At 42.5% G+C, this 13,960-nt stretch overlaps 1 protein-coding gene across 1 annotated transcript in view; it reads left to right on the top strand.

The window, feature by feature from the left end:
- The first annotated feature begins 758 nt into the window (after window positions 1-758).
- The window catches only part of trabd2b (TraB domain containing 2B), a 97,002-nt gene continuing 83,800 nt past the window's right edge, over window positions 759-13,960 (top strand). The window contains exons 1-2 of the mRNA XM_041790673.1: window positions 759-1,175; window positions 3,488-4,057. Coding sequence (XP_041646607.1) covers window positions 1,062-1,175; window positions 3,488-4,057 — 684 coding nt within the window. The 5' untranslated portion in view covers window positions 759-1,061. The remainder of the gene's footprint in view (window positions 1,176-3,487; window positions 4,058-13,960) is intronic.

The following is a 13,960-nucleotide window of genomic DNA, read 5'->3' as shown; positions in this document are numbered from 1 at the left end:
GGAAAGGCTTTGCATACTTCAGTAAGGCAATGTTAAACCACATTTCAGTTTACAGTGCCGATTTCCAAGTGCCAATTCATTAATTTCAGTAGTTTTCTCAAGCTCTTAAAAAATTAACTCTTTAATGGGAACCCCAGACTGATGATCTAATAATGACATAGCTTAGATCTTGAAAAAAAATTCTAAGTTTACCAATCACAGAATAAAATAACATTTTTTGATGCTAGTCCCATTAGGATTCTGAGATCATTTTTAACATATTGATGTGATGTGACACAAACAAGATTAAGATTTCAAAAGTTATATCACAAAAACAAGTGACCATAAGAGGACATGTCCATACATCCATACCTGGATGTATGTCCTCTTAGGGCATCCATAAAAACAGCTTACCCGTCTTTTTGTACGATAATATACCAGCTAAGAAAGTACCCAGCAGCAAGCAATATTACCCTTAAGCAACATTTCTTACATTCAATATAAATTTCTGCTTTAAACACATAGGAAAACGACCGCACTGACAGGGGTAACGTCAAAATTTTCACTCCAGGACTTTATTGGAACATTTTAGGACCTTTCATTCCCTCTTCTCTCTCTTTGGCCCTGTCGGTGCAGCTTTACTCACGCAAACCTGTCATCCCTCTTTGAACCTGCGCTCCCTCCCTCCTCCTAAAAGAAGCTGGATGTGTGCGTTGAATGTGTTCGGGTTGGGTAAGGGGGGTTACTCCAATCGTCCCACCTCCCTCTCTCTCCCAGTAAGACGCTCCAAAGTTTGGGAGCGCGGCGCGGAAACTCTCCAAAGAGTTTTCAGCTCGTGCTTCAGGACTGTGTTCAAGTAAAAGCAGACAGGAGGAAAGTTTCAGAGAAAAAAGAAGGAAACTGAGCCGCGGGGAGAGTCGGGAAAAGGCACAAGGGCGGAATGGTCCTCCAGCCGAGCGGCACATGTGAGCCAAGAGGCCACCGGTAAAACATTTTTATACTTCAAAGAAACAAGGGCAGAAAGACAAGAGGAGAGACTCTCTTAGAGCTGACTGTCAGGAGTGTCCTGTCACCTCGACACGATGGTCTGCCTGCCCGGGTTCAGCTGGGTCTTCATCAGCGCTCTCCTGCATATAGCGGCACCCCGGGGCGCAGCGCGGCCGGACAGACCGAGGCAGTGCGACACACCGAAGTCGGTGAGTGGAGTTTTGGCACCTTATGAGTTCAGGACAAAAAAGTTATGACCATATCTTCCCTTTTATACCGTTATGATTTGACTCTTTCTGACAAGTTTGTCAGCTTGTAGAGCGCGTGACACTTGTTGTCTGTATGACCCTGAACTAATTTGCTGATTAACAATGATTTGATTATGTCACAGTTTTCTGAGCTTATGTGTTGTTTTAATGGCAGGTGGTTCAAATCATATTATTCATTATCGTGCTCTTAAGGCCCATTGTGGTCAAATGTTTGACCTTTTCAACGCTTTTCCTTGCGCTGTAATTTTCAACCAATTAACAGAAGCTGAGTCCTAAGCTGGGCTGAAATGGCAAATAAGCAAACCTTAACTACTTAGTTAATGTGGACTGCCTCTAATAATAATTATGATAACAAAAAATAGGCCTATATTATATTTATTTTCCAGAACTATGATAATTTTAATTGTATTTTATCTTCAGACGTCAAGTTCAGGTATAGGCTACTTTTATTTCACCGGCCAACAAATTAATAACAGCTCCTAGCTGTAACTTCAAAGAAGTTGCTAAAGGTTAGCACGCGCCAACTTTATGGCTGTTTATGTGACAAAGTGTGGAACACCTACTAGTCTTCATTTGTGAGTTTCACGGACAAATGCGGCGTGAAATAGACGGCCTATTAAAATATTTCTCCGTAAAAATATGGGTGTGGTTTGAATTGTTAATGTGAGGACGTTAAACAGCACAGCAGCGAATTTAATTCCTGTCTCTCTGTGACTGTGACCCGCCATCCACATAAAGAGCATCATAACCGCAGACGTCACAGCTAGCTTATCCAGCACCAGGCACGTTTTTCAGTGTGACACCCACCTTTAGGGAGACTCTAGGAGATCACAGCCTTTTGTTTCTTTGTGGATAATGGATGTGTACCCAGACATCACCGAAGACCCTGAGCTCCCTCGCTTCATGTGATTTGTAATGCGCCAGTGCAGTGGTCCCTGTTTTCTGTTAGGAGTAATTACCTCCATAAAAACGCGTCAGGGCTCTCCAGAGAAAGTCACTGAGCTTCTAGCAGAGAGGATCTTAACTCTCTGCAGGACACGACCACACTTTCCACGTCGAAAAAAGTCTTCATTTATGGTTAGGCGCACGGACGCTAGTTAAAGCAAGTTAAAGATTACTTGTGTCAGAAATAAAAGGCAGGATGCCCTCAAAAAACCTCCCATTAGATTGAAATCCAGTTTAACACGAAGAAACAGCTGTTTAACAGTTTCCTTTTATCTGAAAAGGAAAAAAAGCCCTCAAATTAAATCCAGCATATTTGTTTTACTTTGTGCAGATTATGCCAGAAATGACTACACATTCATTGTTAATTGTGATGTTAAGTGAACATCCCACAAGACGAGTTTACTCACTTTTGGCAGCAAATTCAGCAAGTTTAAAATGCAGCTTTGGCAGTGCAACATAATTGGAACCCAGCTGAAGGAAACCTTGATTAAATTTTAGAAGTAAACATTTTCTAAGAATAACTTTATTTTACAGTAATGGGTTTCATCCTTCAGATGCCTGATTACAGTGTGTCTTAGAAGCCAGAAGTCTGATATTGTTTATAGAAGTTAATCCTTTTTCATATTTGAATAATACCGACATCAAAGTCTTTGCACATGCACAACACATTTGCAAAGCACTTAACTAGAAACATATTTTTAATGTAAAATGGCTTTATGCTTGTTTAAGTTGATTTCCACTGGGGTGTTTTGTATAAGGATATCCGCACTAGACAAACACTTTCTGTATGATAAAGGACAAAAACTGTGCAGCACTTATGCTGTTGGCAACCATCTCCCTGCTCTGGTGTAAAAAAAATCACAAACAAAAGAATCACAGTGGGGTCAGGAGCGAGAGCAGGTTTCTTTCAGCTTTCGCCTTTTATGAGCTCCACTGTAGTATATTTGCTCTGCAGCCTTGAAAATACTTCCCATGCTGAAAGAGACTTTGGCAACCAAGGTATGCACCTCAACAATACACAGGGGTCTGTTTACAGCCCAGAAGGCCCCTCTATAAACCCTCCGCCTGCGCCACAGCAGCCCTCGCAGCACTGCCCCGAGCTCACTAGATTTTGTATTTCCCCTGCCGTCATCTCAAAATGGTATTTCAATCTTTAACTTGTCGACCCCAGAATATGAGCCGGTTAACCACAACAGAGGGTAAAAGTGTCAGCTGTCGTTTTGAGACAAGCTGAATTGCTCTGACATGATGGTTTGGGTTCTTTCTTTTGTTATTTCTTTTGCTCCCTCCCTCTTCTTCTTCTGCAGCAAAGTGACATGAACTCTTTCCTGTGGAAGATCAAGCGAGCGCCTCCTCACCCTCCATCTTATTTATTCGGTACCATCCACGTACCCTACACCCGGGTCTGGGATTTCATCCCCGACCAGTCCAAGCAGGCTTTCCACAACAGCCGCAACGTTTTCTTCGAGCTGGATTTAACCGATCCTCTGACCATCTCCAAGCTGACTAGCTGCCAGCTGCTCCCGCATGGTGAGAACCTGCAGACTCTGCTACCTCGAGACCTGTACCGTCGTCTCAAGCGCCACCTGGACTACGTCAAACACATGATGCCGTACTGGATGACCCCGGACCAGCGTGGCCGAGGTTTGTACGCAGACTATTTGTTCAACGCTATTGCAGGAAACTGGGAGAGGAAAAGGCCTGTGTGGGTGATGCTGATGGTGAACTCGTTGACGGAGTGGGACGTTCGTTCCAGGGGGACACCTGTGCTGGATCTGTTTTTGGCTCAAGAGGCAGAAAGAATGGGAAAGGCGACTGGGGCAGTGGAGCGGGTGGAGGAGCAGTGTCACCCCCTGAATGGGCTGAACTTCTCTCAGGTAAGACGATGCCTGAACACTTGTTGAGTTTGTTCTTTTTGCATTGATTCCTCTTGTGTACACAGCTAGATGCACTGCAAAAAATGCGCCAAGCACAGAGGGAGTTTGAGTTCATGTAAGATTGTGTGCCCTTTATCTTTCAGCTTGTAGTAAAGCGCCTCTAAAGACCAGCAGGTCGAGCTCTAAAACTCTTGGAAAGGTTTAATGTGTGCACAGCTTTTGGTGCTGTACTCACTCTGAGAAAAACAGTCAGAGAATGTGGAAGAAGACAATATGAGGAAGAAAAAAAGCGATTAAAACCTTTCTTTTGGAGACAGCTTTACGGTTATGGATGTCCATCCACCTCACTAAACAAACATGCTCAACAGCTGAATCTGCACAGAGGGTGTCAGGCTGAGCACGGCACATGCAGAACAGATTAGAGAAGGTGAGAAGAGCGGAGAGGTCTCTCTTTTATTAATGCAGACTGTCTGGCGGTATTTCAAGCCTGGACTGACTGGATGAAGAAGAAAATAACCTAATTACCTTATGAGCAAAACATGGGCAAAATATCCATCTTAAGTTTATCACTTGATGGAAAAAGGGAACACTTTTCTATTTTATTAAGCTCTAGAACATTTTCTGCACAGTGTGAGGTCCTTCAAATATCTATGATCAGCTCTGACAGCATGATGAGGATGCTCTCTTCTAATTTATGCTCTTATGAAACCTTTGATCTGCATTAAGAAAGAAAAAACATCTAAGTATGTGTACTCATGCACAACTTAACACATGTGCTCTGCATACACGAAACGCCACACACAGAGGCGCACTGTACAAACGTAAAGCTCCATCCATACATGCGCATTGGCGGCAAATGCAACAGAATCTTTCGAGGGCCAAAGCCTCCATGTGACAGGTTGGAGGAGCTAATTTGAGAGGCAGTGGGCTCCCAGCCTCTCTTCTTTCATCAGCACTTCCTAACTACGCTGTCAAAGTCACAGTGCATGCCCTGCACATGCCTGAGGGCTTTACTGCCCCTAGAAATAAGCCCAGCGAGGAGTACTGTGTAGCAGTAATGAAGAAACGAATACCATGAGGAGGGTTTTGCATTTATGTGGTGTGTCATGTCCTGTAGGCTTGTTGCTTTCTTGTAAGCTTTTTCAAACCTCCTGTCGTCTTTATCTGTAAAGTAGTCTTACTGTAACTGGCTCGAATGCTGATCTGTATTTAGTGTGGCAGCCTTGGCTGTTGCCCCTAAAAGCAACACTGTTTTAAGTTACATCCTAAAAAGGTTGAGTAGCAGAGTGGTGTCCAACTTTAGACAGAAGTGTTTATATCTCTTTAGAACTTCTATTCAAGTTATAAAGTATGAAGCTATTGTCCTTAAGAGAAAAGAACAGGCAGGATGCACTGAATTTACAAGCTGTTGTAACAGTTTTATGAGACAGGTGTTCAAATTCAGATAACAGTTTTACTGTGGTGAAAAAAATCAGTCCAAACTTAACCATGGATAACTTGAATCTCACTCCGCTGGAGCACAGGAACCTTTGGACTTTTGATCTTCCAGCCCCCTTGTTCATCTGTTTGAGAACGGTTCAGAGCCAAACTGAGACTGACATGGAAACCATTATTCTCAATTATAATAATTTGTGATTTAATCTGAACACAATGGTTGATTGATTCCCTCTACGCTCGGCTGTAAACGTGATGAGGTCAGAGGGATGGAAAGAGAAAACTCAAAGAGAAAACGTGTGGGTGGGAGTCAGAAGAAAGACACTCAAAGCGTACATCAGAGATAGAGCCTGATTTGGTGGGGGAGGGGGAATAAAAGTGTACAAGCAGCGTTGGGGTTGAAAATGCTGGGAGAATGATGTGAGTCGTCTCCCTGCTAACGCTAATCTGAAACATGAGCAATGCTTAGAGCTGGATCTGAGTTGGGAAAGGTTCCAAACCCTGACGGCCAACATATTATTTGTTCCCAATAAAATGCTTACAATATCCTGTAGCTTTGACCTCACCATGAGGCTCAGGAACACAGGCCATTTATCAAGTGTCACACTGGAGGTTTTTCAAAGCCACCTAGTCCCAGTGGTGCCTGTTGAGAGGGTACACATCCTGTCTTCAAGCACTGGTCAAGGTTTTGGAAAGAAAAAGGTACAGCTGATCACGCTCTTTGAGACTTGAGGAGGAAGAGTGGGCGTTTTAATTCAGCTTGATTTTGGTGGAGGGAAGTAGAGCAATCTTTGGACCATTGTGGTGTAAAAGAAATCTGTCCATGTGAGATCTCTGTGGTATTTTAAGACCACAGCGAGGTGTGGATGTCTCTGTGAGAAGCAGTTTAGACGTTGCGGAAACAAAGGCAGCTCATGGTGTATGGTTCTTCTCTAGTCATTTGGAGGCCTATGTAGGTTGACAGCTTGGGGGGGGAGGGGGGGGGGGGGGGGGGGGTACAAAAAACGTTGTCAGGAATGGCTGAAGAAAGGAAAGTCTGTTAATATCAGGCATGCTGCGGCAACAGCTCCAGGAGAGGAGCTGCTGTTGCAGAGTTTCTTGCAATGTTTCGATACTAAAGTGTGTTGTTTTTAATCGTATTACGGAAGTCTTCATTCTTAATGACACTACATGGCGCAGGTCCTTACACATAAAACAAAGTACTGACAGTGATTATCGTTGCATGAGTAGAGACCAGCGGTAGCTTCAACAGGCTTGTTTGTTAACGTTAGCAGTTAGCTGTAATGCTATCGCTATTGATGCCTAACTCGCAGATTCGTCGTGTTGTCTGAGTATTTCACTCTGGCGTGGTTTATCTTGCTAACGACTTGACTCCTGTCTAAGTTTGTACTGTCTTTAATGTTTTGGAAGCCAAAATAAGACAACATATTTGCTATGAGTGCAGCAGAAGTCGCTCTGCGGGGTAGGTATGAGTGCCCGGCTTACTCAGACTGGAAGGCTAACATGATCTCATTGTCTAAAGAGAGGAGACGAGGTGCGCGCCATGTGTGAGGGCGACCCGGGTTCGAGTCCGGCCCGGGGCACTATTTCCTGCATGGGTCTCCCTGCTCTCTTTCCTGTTTCCGACTCTATCCACTGTGCTATCAAATAAAGGCAAAAAGGCCAAAAATAAATCTTTAAAAAAAAAAAAAAAAAAAAGAAAGAAAGAAAGAGAGGAGACGAAGGTAGAGTCAACTACTTGCTGCCAGCTGGTGTTGCCTGCCGCCAACTAGCGGCCAGGGAGTGAAATTAAACCACAAACTACCGCACCGACAAAGTGAATTATTAATTAATAAAATATCCATAATGCATTTTAAAATATCGATGCAGTATCACGCCAGGAAATATCGCAATATTTAAGCAGATCGATTTTTTTGCCCACCCCTAGTTTATATATTACTGCAGTGCCAGCCTGTAGAGCTCAAGTTTCAACTGCAGCTGTGCATGCACAACTACCTAATTTTGTCTTGTCACTCTTATTTGCCTGTATTGAATGTGACAGACAGAACGTTCATCCAATCACCTTCTGAGAATTTTTTGGAAAAATCCTACCCTTCCCAAAGGGGTTAGAGGTTTCCCAGATTAATGTGAAATATTTCCATGCAATGGATATGAAATGTTCTGTCTGGCGTGTCAGGTAACTACAGAAGCACCTCAAGTTGGTCTAGCAGCTTTTCAAAATAAAATCACCCAGGGCTGAGACACATTTTTTTGCTCATTATTCAACAAGATGTCTAAACTACAGGAAGCAGTATGCTCCTCACTTTCTTGGATGAATAAAAAGATTTTAGGTAAACTCAGTACATTCTTGTACCCACTCCTGCAATGCAAATCAGTGGTGCACTGGCACCATTTACTGGTGAATAGTTTGACCTCTTTCACTGACTTTCTTTCTCGCTCTTCCTTTCTTAGTAAATTTAAGTAGTATGTATTTTGAAAAAAAAGAAATAACAAGAGAGACAGGAATAGAGACAGGTTAGGGGTCCAGAGTTTGCAGAAGCAAATTCAAGTAACCAAAATGACATGAAGGAACCAGAACTAACAAGAGTTTGAGGGGTCATTGGTCATTAGTCAATTTTAGATATGAAATTTAAAAAATGTATGCCAATAATATATCCTAAACAAATCAATGGATAAAAGCCTCTGGGAAACTGAACTGTATCATAGAGGGATCCAGTAGTACTTTATTTTGGTGGCCCCTAATTACCTTGTAATTTTATTGTAATAAATGAAATTATCTAGCTATTTCTCAAGAATAAGGTGGTAATTACCTAGTTATAAGTTGGTATTTTACCCTAATTCTCTAACCCTAACCCTTGTAATATTTGGCAATGCTCTGGTTATTAGTTGGTTTTTAATTCCCTTGCGTTCTTTATTTTGGCCCACTTAATTAAAGTGAGTCCTTCCTGAAAAACAAGTTATTTTTATGGTTAGGGTTAGTGTAGGGGAAGGGGTAGGTGTATGGTTAGGTTTAGGGCTTAGGGTAAGGGTTAGGGGGTTTGAGTAAAATACCTCCTATTTACCAGGGATTTGCCGCAACATTACAAGGAATTACTCGATAAATAATACATTATCACTAGGTAAATACTTCCTTAATAACCCTATTTCTGAGTTGTGACTTGTAAAGAGCCAGCCTATTACTAGGTATTTTCCACCTTATTCTTGAGAGATGACAAGATAATAACAGTTATTACTGTAAGATTAGCAGGTAATTTGGGCCAACTAAAATAAAGTGTTACCAAGAATTCAAATGTAATTTTAAGACGTATTAATCATTATGCATCCACAAAAATCGGTGTTTGGATTAACAGAGGTGTGCCCATCTCTAAATATGACCCAGTATTGAGTGCCCATGATTTCTACTTTTGTTGTCATACAGTCATAAAACATTTCAACATCCTGACTCATACCTACAATTAAAGTTTTAGTATTGTGCATTTATGTTGACATGTTAAGTCATTGAAGATTGGGACAAGAGTTGCTTAGTGCAGTGCTGCCTGTGAGAGTGTTTGGGGTGACTCCAGCCTGTGGGCCTCTCTCTCTCTCTCTCCCACCAAATAAACACCCATATTTATTTTCCCTGGGTCGCATTGCAGCCGAGGCCACTGGCCCGTGTCGGAGAGAAATTGCATCATATCGGTGGCGCCTGTCTCCTGGGCAAGGGTCGGGGGTCACGGCAGGAGGTGGCGGTGGAGTCGCAGAGCAGCAGAGCGGTGAGGAGACTGGCAGTCTGCCGGGGTCAGTCCGGGCACTGCTGAGCAGGCGAGCAGTGCCCAATCTGATAAAGGAATAGGTCCAAACTCCGACCGGGCTGAGTTTCCATCAGCTGGGGCTATTTGTGCTGTGACTTGTTTTAAACTGATGCATGTGTTAAAGAGAGAGAGTGTTGGTGCACTCCTGTGTTTTTATATCAGGTCTGGGAAGAGTGGCTGGTTACTGTTTTAAGGGATGAGACAGTGGGAGGTGACAGAATCTGGTTTCCTCTCAGCAGGAGGGAGCTCTGTTTACTGCCTCAGTGACAACCTGACGTGTCTATTTCAATCAGCACCTCCCCTTCCAACCATAACCTTCATGCCATCCCTCTGCCTGAGGAGACATCAGGTGGATGCTCTCTGTTGTGCTGACTCTGCAGCTTCACTTGGTGTGGTCACAGCAGGGAACTTTCAGTCCTGGAGATGTGGCTGAAATATCACAATAGTGCGATTATTCAAAGTAAAACAGTATGAACCATTTGATTTAGATTTTGGTAAATGCTGTTTGTATGAAAATCTATACCAAAAGTGCCTGGAAAACAACTGCAGAATTTACACACACTGGTTGTGACTGGCTGAGCCAGAAATATTAATTTTAACCATGTTAAGGCCCACGCAGTTCAGTGCTTCCAATCGGTTTAAGCTATTCAATTTGATTTGTAAATTCAGGTTGGATCTCATAAAGTATACAGCCTCAGGACACACATCAGTGATCTAAAAATGAGTTAAAAACAGCAAAACAGTAAGTTATGAAGGAGTAATATTTCCCTTGCATAGGCCGAAAGGTTTTTGGCTGTGCACGTCACTGATCTGAGGAGCATTTATGGTAAGCAGTGAATCAAATATCTCGAGCCCAGGGTTGTGAATGTCTCCTGAAGGCTGGGCGAGGGTTGCTAAGAGTAACAGCAGTCCTGAAATAAAAATAAGATTCTCATGCGTCCTATCAAATCATGCCGAATACTTTGCTCTGTGTTCTTTGGACCGTGTTCACCTAAACAGGACATCTTTAAAGCGAGGAATTAAGTAACATCCAACCTTGCCTGTATCCAAATATTTACATTCCCTGTCGGGTGTGTAAGTTTGGGTTTGAAGCGATATGTTGGCAGCAGATCGGCTGTTGGAAAAAACAACTCTTTGTCTGCTCTTCTTTTCTCCAACCTCCTCACTCTTTTTGGATCTCCGCTGCCTCCTTCCCGCTCTCTATCTTTCTCTCTGACATGTCCCGAGGCTCTGACTGTCCCACTGCTAACCCATTGCTCATCTGCACACACAAACATTTGCTCCAACACACACACACCGAGTGGAAAAAGAGGAGGGGAAGGGGAGGAGTAGATCACCTTTAAAGTGTGCTGGCGACGTGTATCCCCTCTTTAAGCATGACATTTGAGGGTGTTTCACATCTAAGCTATAATTACCTGTGCAAATATGTGGAAAACTGCGAGGCTACACGTATCAGGGCCGATCATCTGGTGCTGTCGGCAGGCAGACGGCTGTCCCACTGTTGCACTAATGACTTAATAGGCCCCCTTAATGACCAAATAGCCTGCTGCCATCCAGAAGCACTTATACAATTATGTGCTGGCCAGAAAACTGCAGGCTGACGGAGATGTGGAGGGAGGCAGAGAGGCTGGATACTGAGAAAACAGGGGCACCATGCACTTGACAGCTGAACAAATCACAATTTCATCATTCCTTTAACTGATCCCATTTTTAGGAAAAAATGAAAGGTATCAGGAAAACAAATTATGGTTGAGTTTGGAGCAGCAAACAAACAAGAGCTGACAGGAACTGGTGCAGTGTTGTTACAAGAAATGTTCCACTTGAACTAAGTGCAACAATTTAGAAATGTTTTAACTGGAAACCTTCAGCCAACACTGCTCAGGGGAACTCCTCATTCAGTGGAGCTCTGTTAAACCAAGTTCAAGTTAAATCAGTCATTCAGTTATTTCTTTATTCATGTAGCACGATTATCTCATGCAACTTAATATAAAAGAGCAAGTCTAGTGCATATTATAGTTACATCATGTTGGGATACCCTGAGGGGACATGCATCCAAACATTTAAGAGGTAGAGGGGGTCTGTGATTTAACATGGTCATCTGCTTAGTGGCTGAGTTGCTGTTGTTTCTAAATGCTTCCACTTTCTAATAATAAAACTAAAAGTTGGAATATCCAGCAGGGATGAAATTTCACAAACTGTTATCGCAAAGGTGGCATCCAAACTCACTGAGCTCTTCAGAACGACTCATTTTGTATCAAAAATATTTTCAAATGGAGACCTCATTGCTAGGTGCTGGACCTGTGGCAACAGGTCTGATAGAAACACCTGACTCCAGTCATTTACAGGTGTGGCCAAATATTTTTGTCCATGTAGTGTGTGACCTCCAAAATCTGATCAGTTCATCTTAAAGTCAGGATTAATATTTTTTTCAAAGAGTAACAAAAATTCCTCCAAACATTCTTGAGATATTGCATTTACAAGTAAGGTATGAACATGAAGCACAGTGACCTTGACCTTTGACCTTTGACCTCAAAAATGCAATTGGATCTTCCTAGAGTAAGGATGGATATTGGTACAAAAATTCCTCTAATTTCTTGAGATATGTTTACAAGAAGGGGCAGATGGACAATACAAAAGCTGAAAGCCTCTGATCTTGACTGTTGTTTATGGAGGCAGAATTTTTGCATCTCATTATTGCATGAAAACAAACTTGTTTTTGAGATAAAGAGCTAAATTAATCATTTTAATAAGAAACTAGCATTTTTTAACTTGGGATAATGATAACATAAGTCCTGATCACCAGAAAACGAACTGAATTACTTATTATCATACAGGGCTAAAGGCTTGATTAGAAATATACAAGTCAGGAAAAACTTGCAACAGCTAGATATGAGGAGCAGTGCCAGACTTTGTGTACAGACCTCTGCTCTGACTAGATGGGCAGATGGCAGCTTCACACACAAAGAAGTCGTCCAGGTTATTTTTTATTCACCCTGTGGACTGAGATCTCTCTGCTACTCTGTAAACCAGCTGTTTTATGTCCAGGTCACAACCCACCTTGCTCCAAGTTCTATACCTAAGAGGCCTGAGCTAATGACTCCACCACATTGTCACTGACCTGAGTGTGACTGAGGCACAGGGTTAAGTGTGTCAGGTTGGAGTGCTCTTCCATACATCGGTGAACAATGTGCCAAAACCTTTTCTGCTTCCCTTCGCCCACGTTCTCCCCATGGAAGAGAAAATGAATGTTCCTTTCTGCCTCAATTGTTACGGCCTCAAATCACACCACAGATCCATCGTCACTCTGCAGTCATCTTCCCTTCAAATGAGGACCAAAGCTGCTCTGCACACGCCTACACTAGCACATACACAGGCACACAAGCCTAAACTGAGCTCTGTTTCTGTATAATTATTTTGTCATCCCAACAGTGGAAATTGCAGTAAAGTGAACAGTGTTTTCCTGCAGGCAGATAGTTTCAAAGACACATGCACATTATATTTCAATATTTGCTCATCACAAGAAAGGGAAAAAGCTGTAAATTGTGAGCTGGATGTTGTTGTTCTATGAAAGAAGGGCAGGTAGTTTCCAGGCAGGCTGAGGTTAATCTCAGGTTGTCTGGGCCAGAGGCTGATTGATCACAGACAGGAATGTGACTGACTGATTTCCTCAGAGACCCTCTTGGCCCCTCTGGAATGTTGTTGTCTTTTGGGACATCGTTGTTTTATAACCTTTGTTTAACCAAGTTAGCCCTGTTATAACGGAGGATCATTGTAAAGATCTGGATGTGTGTGCCGCCAAAGGTCAAGCTCTTCTCCTGATGCTATCACCTTTATCACATTCTTCCAAGGTATCTACTTTTAACTCTGGAAAAGGGTTTCAATTTGGCACAGCAGCTTTTTTGTGCAAATTTTAAAAGGATTTATTCCAAAAATATTGTGGTAATTGTGTCATATATTTAGCTTGTGTTCATGTTGCCTTATAGTTGCCTACCTACTGATTCCAGCAAAGTATGTTAAAATTGACTCTCTATTTGAAAGGCACATACTACATATATTAGACAAAACCATTTATTAACTCCATCCCAATTCTACCTGGGTCGGTAGGGAATCCCCCCTCCCCCTCCTTCTCTGGTTCTCCTCTACTGGACCCTGTTACCTGCATGGGCGGAGCTCCAGAGCCAATAAAGCTGGCTAACCTGCTGCAAACTATCTGAGAAAAGAAGTATGCTATAGGCCTTTAAATCATTCGTGCTTTATCATTAGTATTACTGTAGTAGTAATTGTGGTAAAGTTATGTAAGGGTTAATGCTCAACAAGGTGTGCAATTATCAGGGATTAATGGATGACCTGGCAAAGCATGAGGCTTGACTAATAACTGGAATAGTCATTACAATCTCATAACATTATTGGGGAATGTAAACATAGCTCAGTACTTCAGGAAATAGGACAACCATATATATGATAGACTAGTCGGCTCAACTGACTGAACAGCACACTTGTTAACAGATTTATCAAAGAAAAGGCATGCTAACGAGGGAGAGTCATCGGTGATTGGACCATAAACCTGTAAGCTAGCATTGGCAGTTAGCTGATAGAAAGCTTCGTTTTAGCAGACAAGCTCTGCTTGAATAAACCAAATAATATCCCTTTATGCACTACGAGGTGACACATCCCTCCC

The sequence above is a fragment of the Cheilinus undulatus genome, linkage group 7 (assembly GCF_018320785.1).
Source record: "Cheilinus undulatus linkage group 7, ASM1832078v1, whole genome shotgun sequence".
NCBI classification, from domain to species: domain Eukaryota; kingdom Metazoa; phylum Chordata; class Actinopteri; order Labriformes; family Labridae; genus Cheilinus; species Cheilinus undulatus.
Note: the sequence above shows the minus strand (reverse complement) of the source record. Positions and strands in the feature narration are given on the sequence as shown.